The 8141-nt window shown below is 39.0% G+C and overlaps 1 protein-coding gene across 1 annotated transcript; it reads left to right on the top strand.

Annotated features, from left to right (window-relative positions):
* The first annotated feature begins 5445 nt into the window (after positions 1 to 5445).
* Positions 5446 to 7112, top strand: LOC124370810 (piggyBac transposable element-derived protein 4-like). Its single transcript, XM_046829106.1, has 2 exons — positions 5446 to 5506; positions 6223 to 7112. The coding sequence occupies exons 1-2, from the start codon at positions 5446 to 5448 to the stop codon at positions 7110 to 7112; spliced, it is 951 nt and encodes a 316-aa protein (XP_046685062.1).
* The last annotated feature ends 1029 nt before the right edge of the window (positions 7113 to 8141 follow it).

Genomic DNA, 8141 nt, shown 5'->3' with positions numbered 1-8141 from the left:
TTTAATAATAAATTATTGTCTGTATAGTAATTAAATGTTTACTATCACCATCGTTTTATATTATCTACATAAGCAAATTAACACACATAGATTGCGTTAATTATGGGCACTCAATGTTGTAATATTTGGTTTGGCTCTGTGAGCTATGAAGTCTTGCAATTGCACACAAGTGGCCAAAGAGAAACACAAGCGTGGGGTGGATTAAACCCCATGTTACTTCGGTCCAAAAATACCTATTTTTATATAAGTTTGGAAAACAAACGCTCAAATAATACTTATAAAATAAACAGAATAAAATTTAAGTATTATATTGGAGTATTTGTTTTCTAAACTTAAGTAAACTAAGAAGAAGCTGGTACAATGTCCCTATTTTTATTTCTGAAAATGAGCCATTAATACAGTGTTTCAGACGACCCGCCCGCAATCTCCAGTGGAGGAACCGTTTGGCATAGAGCTATGCAATAAACTGTCAACCTAACAAAATCTCATACTACGAACGTCGTAAATTGGTGCTGTAAGACAAACCTGCAAACATGGTCATGCGACATTCATAATTAACGAGGTTTGCAGGCTCATCGGTTGTTCCTGATCGGCACAGACAGGTCTTTCACGCCCTTTCCAGTATTTTTGAAACATTAAAATTGTTATAAATATAAGAAATCCTTATTACCTTAGTTCCTAGGTTTGTTTATACCTACGTAAATTTAATTCATAATTTGAAACCTAACACTGAAATATTCATTCCAAATTATTAAATACATCAATTTGTTACACTTTTTATAGGTTTTTAGTTCCCCATTCTATAGTATAGGATAATTTTTGTTTAAAAGTCATTTAATTTACTTTTTACAGATGCCGAAGCAGTCAACCGTTAAACCAGACAAGATTATTATTCGTGCATCTGAAGAATCCGCCATTTTAAATAAGAATGGGGAAGTACCAGGTTCAACTCATGAAGTTTGGAAAAAGATTTCTGGTAAACTTGAATCAAGAATAACTCCAAAAAATGTGTATACTATTGTAAGGGCCAATCGGAACAATGTACTGACTTCAATTAAAAAAAAACTAGGTGTTTGCAACGATTCAACTAAGAAAAGACCCTTGCTTTGTCCAACTGATAATGACGACAAAAACTCTTCATCATCATCCGACCAGGAAACTCACATAACAGTTTAGTACCACTTAAAAAAACTTTTAAGGTGTTCATACCTTATGAAGATTTTGAAGCAATGCAGCCAGTGTACTCTAAAATGAAAAGTAAAAAGCAGGGAAAATTGAGACATGATTTGGGCTGAAAAAATTGCACATCTTATATGGGATCAACACAAACTCCCTTGCCCCTTTGCTGTAAAAAAACTCACAAGCAAACATCGATTCGAGATATTATATAACAGTCAATGCTTACTGCACAGATTCCAAATGAAATGTAAAAATTTAGCTTAAGGAATTATAGCACACAAACCCGTATCAGGATAACCTGTTGAAATGGAATGGAGATGTGTAGATACGCGTGGTATAACGAACTCTACTAAAAGATATCTACGAGGTTCGATTAGAACTGAAGTAGGAAAGAAACTTGCCCACTCCTCGTGTACAGTGTTCCGTCGTCACGCTGCTGATGAACTAATGGATATTTGTGACCAGCTAGAACCTCCGACTTTGTATAGAGATAATGTACTTCGGAGTTCAAGGATTTACAGTACAATGTAGTTCATGGGAACGATCCTGTTTTGTGCTTAGAAGTAATGAAACATAATCAACCCCATAGTGGTTCCATTCATGATATTTCTCTTGATATGTTATTTGTTCACTACTATACGCAGATGCAATTACATACATACAAGATTCTGTGTCGATCTAATTATGTTATGCTCATAATTGACGCTACTGGTTCACTTGTTAGGACAATTGAAGGGCTTAGTGGATGAAGGGGTTATGTTACATTTTTTGAGAATATGAGATATTTCAGTGGATGAAGGTGTTATGTACCAAAGTGTTATGTCACATGACCAGAATGTTAAAAAAGAGACAGAAATGACAGATATTAGAAAGATGAAGGGGCTATGTTACTTTGAATGCTATATCCATAGAGGATGAAGGACACATGTACCAATAACCCCTTCTTCCACTAGGGCATGGACTGGAAATAGAAACATAACTTTTCGGAGATCAGAGCCGGAATATAATGTTCGCTACCTCAACTACTTGGGAGATGGAGACTCAAAGGCCTATGCATCAGTGAATGAAGCTCAAGTTTATGGAAAAGAAATAAAAATAAACAAACTTGAATGCATAGGCAAAGTACAAAATAGAATGGGAACACGTTTACTCAAAATAAAAAGTACGTCGGGTAAAACCCTCTTTGAAGATAACAAATCTATGTCCGGCAAAGGTCGACTCACTACTGCTGCTGTTCATCAACTGCAAAGTTATTACGGATTGGCTATACGTTTGGGCTGACTCTTTCCACGTCTTATGGACTAACGAACAACCCCAACACGAGCTTTGCCCAAAAGGAGACGAAACGTGGTGCAAGTTCAACCAGAGCTTACTTGATAATACTGAGTATAATCATAACAAACACTTTCATTTGCCAAAAGCTGTTATGCTTGCTATCAAGCCAATATTTAGGGATTTGGCTGATCCTGAGCTTTTGAAAAAATGTGTGAAGGGCAAAACACAAAACCCAAACGAATCATTAAACAATGTGATTTGGTCTGTAACACCAAAAAGGGTTTTTGTTAGCCTACCTGTGCTAAAATATGGCACTTATTTAGCTATAAGCACATTTAACCCTTAGCCCTCTGATTACTTTTTACAAAGTATTCCTCACAGATCGAATGTCCACTTTAATGGACACAGCCATTTTCCCACCAGGTATTATTTTATTCTTGCTCTTTGTTCCTTACAGCTCGTAAGTCCACTTGAGTGGACATACTCGAATTCCACGAACACTCTCAAGTCCACTATATTGGCCACTATATTCAACAGCTGTTTAATAATGTTTAAAACCATATGTTTCTCTCTATAAAGTGCTGCAGTCTGTTATTAAAGTGTCAACTATTGATCACATGACGTGTTTATTTTTCTCACAACATTATTCAGTCTATAACCTCACTTCATTTTTTGTGACCGATAGTAGCCTACTGTAGTGTTTTCACTTTAGTTTCTTGCTATTTGATCTTTAGTGCATAATAGTTGAGTTTCAATGATATTTATAGTTTTTAATAGTAGTTTTTGTGAAGAAAACGAAGCTCTTGAACAGCAAGGAGCAGAAGGAGTAGATGATGACGAGTTTGTTGCAGAGAATAGCGATTGGAGAGAATGGATGGTAGGTGATTCAGCTTTTCTCAGGTTTCAATGGTCCAATAATAGTGGATTTAAACCACCAAATCACATGACACCAAACACCCCATTAGAATATTTTCAATTGTTTTTTACGGATGAACTATTGAATGAAATAGTTAAAGAAACGAATAGGTATGCAAACGAAAAAATCACGAAACACACCCCTTTGAGGAAACGATCCATATGGTGGACGTGGAAAGACCTTACTTTAGTAGAACTGAAAGCATTTTTAGGAGTGCTCATTAACATGGCCATGAATCCTAAACCAGAGATCGATGATTATTTTTCAGTAGACTGGCTTGATTATCAGCCGTTTTTTAAAGCTGTGTTCTCCAGAGACAGATTTAGTCAGATTTTTTGGAATCTGCATGTGTGTCCCCCTCCCCAATGTCCAGCACAAGGAACCTTGACTCGATTTGGCAAAGTTAGAAATGTTGTGTTGTATTTAGATCGCAAGTTTAGAGAACACTATGTTCCAAGAAACAAAGTCAGCATTGACGAAAGCACTGTAGGCTTCAAAGGGAAAGTGCTTTTCAAAGTCTACAATAAAGATAAGCCTGTGAAATGGGGCATAAAAGTCTTTGTACTGTCAGAATCCTGTTCCGGATATATATGTGCCTTAGAGCCATATTTTGGGAAAAACACCACAAGTAGTTTAGAACGGCAAGACCTGTCTGTTACCAGCAGAATAGTTCTACACTTAGTGAACAAGATAAAAAGAACATATGGTAATATCGAGGGCCTGCATGTATTTTGTGATAGGTACTATACAAACTTGGAACTGGCTAAGGAACTGTATGATTTAAAATTACACATAACGGGGACTATAATGAGAAATAGATTAGGTTTGCCTGATCAAGTTAGGCCTAAGACAAAGAAAAACAATACCCCTCCACTCAAGTTGAAAAAAGGTGACATTAAGTCTTTTAGGAAGGAAGATAAATACCATGTATTGCTATGGAAAGACTCCAATGACGTGACAATGCTTAGCACATTATATGACAACATAACACAAACAGTGAGGCGCACTGTGAAAAATGGCATGGTTGAAGAAGTGAGGAAGCCTACAGTGATATGTAAGTATAATAAGTCGATGGGAGGGGTGGATTTAGCGGATCAGTACATTTCAAGATATGCATTTACACGAAAGTCAGTGAAATGGTGGCGAAAAGTTTTTTTCTGGTTACTCGAAACAGGGATTGTAAATGCATTTTTACTCTACAATATGAACCAGGGACAGGGAAAAAGAGAGGCAGAGGAAATTCAGAAAACAACTAGTCAAAGGACTAGTTGGTAATGTAAGAAACTCGAAAAAACGGGGAAGACCGTCAGACATGCAAGATGACGAAAGACTGAACGGTAAGCTACATATCCTTGAACTGTTACCGTACCCAAAAGACTGTTGTGTATGCAGTGACAGGGGTGTTGGTGGGACTAGAAAGCGTAGTAAGTACTGTTGCAAAACTTGTACCTCAAAACCAGTTAAGTGTGTTGAAAACTGTTTTGAAAAGTACCACACTTCAAAGAAAGTCAAGGACTAAACACTAATATTGCTGTCATTTCATTATTATAGTATTAAGTATTGATTATTGTATTGTTATTACTAAGCTTTATTTAAAAAAGTCATTTACTGTAAGCTGTAAATAAAAAGTTTTAATTATCAACAAAACTGTGTGTTATGTGGATTTTAAATTTTTAAATACCTATTACATTACATCAGTTAAATCACCAGACTAATTCCGAGCAGCTGATGATTGTATGTCAAAATGGCGCCGAGCTGAATGAGACCAGCAATACGTCCACTATAGTGGACATTTGATCTGGGAGGAATATGCAAAGGTAAATTATAACAGGCTGTTTAGTAATGGGTTCCGTCCACTATAGTGGACTTTCAAGGGCAAAGGGTTAATAATGGCTTGATAAGTAGAGTACAAATAATGGATGAGCTTAAACTTTCTCCTGGTAAAAATTTGGTTGCTGCAATGAAAAGCCTTGAGAATAAGCTACTCAAGAAAGCCGAATTAGCTGCAAGTGAGCTTGAGAAGAAAATCAGGAAGGCATTGAAGAAAAGAAAGTTAGAGGACCAATTTGAGCAGGATGAAGCAGACAAACCAGCCTACAGCACTGGCAGCTACTGATGTTACCAAGTTCACTGTAGGTTAGTACAAAGATTTTTTCAATCGCGTTTTCCCCAAAAGTTGAATTTTCTAACTTTGATGTAAGTACTACAATGTAGGTACAGACAGTACTAAATACTGTAATAATAATTTGACAGCTGTTAGTTTGTGGTTTGTTTACATTTCAGTTGCAGTGTTGAGTGTTTACTTACGTTGAATAACAAGTGATTAGATTGTTTATTTTGTCTTACAATCATTGTTCAGTGCTTTTTACTCACTATAATGTCTAGAATAAAACGAATCAAAAAGAAACCTTTTGGAGATAATCAATTTACTATAAACGTTAGTGATGCTAAACACAGTTCATCTAGGCCTAGTCCTAAAACGTCTTCCAGTTCTAAAGAAACTGAAAACATTCTGGACATTAACACATTCACTGCGGGTGACGAGCATGCTCGTCATGCGAACCTGGCGCGCCTGGCGGTGGACGAGCGAACTCGTCATACAGCAGCTGCTTTCATATTGCCCCAGTGTGAGCTGAGCAGTTGCCTGGGAAGGCTGTAACACTCATAGCGAGGTGTGCCAGTTTCGGTGAGTCAGTTGGTGTGATTCGTCCCCGGTTCGCCATTTTCGTTTGTTGTGTATGCTTTGCGATATTGTGTGAGTGGATTATAGTGTCTGTTGACTGTGTAAGTGTATGTACTCATAATGGAGGAAGACGATAATGTTATTGACGATAATTTTTCATCTGATGAAGACAATGAGTCGAGTTCGAACAGTTCTAGCGACGGTGAAGGCGGCATCTCCCACCCCCAGTGGGCTGACACGGCCAGCGACATGGCTGGTTTACGTGACCTGCCGTTTACTGGTCAACCTGGCTTGCTCGTTCCCATTCCAGGTGACAATAAACCAATTGACTGGTTCAATCTCCTTCTTGACACCGTGTTTTTAGAGAATATTATTAGACAAACCAACTTGTATGCCCTGGAACTATTTTGTGGCCCCACCACTACTCCCGCGTCTCGCATAACCAAATGGAAGGACTTAGTGTTGGCCGAACTAAGAACATTCTTAGGCCTTCTACTGTTGACTGGCAACGTCAGATTGAATCGATTGAACGATTATTGGAAAACTCATAGGTTGTTGAACTTTCCTATGTTCAAGGAGTACATGTCTCGAGATCGATTTCTTGGCATTTTGAGATGTCTGCATTATTCAAGAGTTGATACCCCTGATCACCCTGAACCTGCTAACAACCGGTCTTTTAAAATTCAAAATATTGTTGAATATTTCAACAATAAGATGCGACAGATCTATTATCCCGACCGTGAACTGACAATCGACGAAGAGATGGTACTGTGGCGTGGCAGACTGGTCTTCCGCCAGTACGTAAAGGGCAAGCGCCACAAATATGGGATCAAAATTTATTCCCTGAATGAACCCGAGGGACTCATGCTGCGCTTCCATGTTTACACGGGGAGTCATGACTCTTGTAGTGGCAAAGGTCATACCGTCAAAGTCGTCATGAAGCTGATGAGGGACTTCCTGGGGAAAGGCCATTCCCTGTTCATGGATAATTTTTATAATAGTTTTGTCTTATCATCCAAAACTTTTACGTCATTCAACCTACACTACCGGCACACCTAACGCATCGACAGACTCCATACACCTCCAGCGGTGAAGGCAAAGGCATTGGGCAAAGGTGAAACGATAGCAAACTATGCCCAAAGTGTCATGATTGGAAAATGGAGGGATAAGCGGACGGTGACCTACATCTCCACACAATATGACAACGAGATGGTCCAAACCACCAACCGGAGAAACCAAAAACGAACGCTGCCAAAACCAATCATGTACTACAACTCTTACATGAAGGGGACTGACCGCTTGGACCAAATGGTATCGTATTACCCCTGTGAGCGCAAGACCCTGCGATGGCACAAGAAAATTTTTGTGCACTTTCTCCAGGTTTGTTGTTGTAAATTCTTTTTATCTGTACAACATGTACAACTCAGATAGGCTGTCCCTGTATGACTTCCGAGTTCGTGTACTTGAAGACCTGCTCCCTCCAAAGGAAGCCCCACTGCTCATCACACCGACTCGCAACAGCATGCATCGTCTCTCCAAATCAATGAAGCGCAAAGGAAACGGCAAGTCAGTTACCCGGAGGTGCCGCGTTTGCTACCAAGAAGGCAAGCGTAAGGAAACAGTATACTATTGTGCAGTGTGCCCTGACGAACCAGCTCTGTGGTGAACTCGGTTGCTTTGATAAGTATCACGAGGGCAAATAAGTAGTTTTTAGACTTTGGCGGTGGGTGGGGATGTATATAGTTTTTTTTCTAATTTTTACTCTGAGAGGGGGGAGTGTTAACTGTTTTTGATGTTGTATATTTTTCAAACTAGTATGTAATATATACGTGTAATTGATGTACTATCTACGTGTCATTCATGTACTATATACGTGTAATTCGCGAGTGTTTGTGCCGAAACCTAGTGCGCAGCGAGCACATACAACACGGTGACCGGCACCCGGTGCGGATGACGAGCAAACTCGGCACGGGACATGACGTCAACCGTTCCGGCCAACGAAGCTTCCGGGATACCTTGGGACAACCCTTTCGGCTATCCTGACTCCATTTTGGGTAAGTAAAAAAAAAAATCCCGCATTTTCTGCCA

This window comes from Homalodisca vitripennis, unplaced genomic scaffold (assembly GCF_021130785.1).
Source record: "Homalodisca vitripennis isolate AUS2020 unplaced genomic scaffold, UT_GWSS_2.1 ScUCBcl_516;HRSCAF=2688, whole genome shotgun sequence".
Taxonomy (NCBI): Eukaryota; Metazoa; Arthropoda; class Insecta; order Hemiptera; family Cicadellidae; genus Homalodisca; species Homalodisca vitripennis.
Note: the sequence above shows the minus strand (reverse complement) of the source record. Positions and strands in the feature narration are given on the sequence as shown.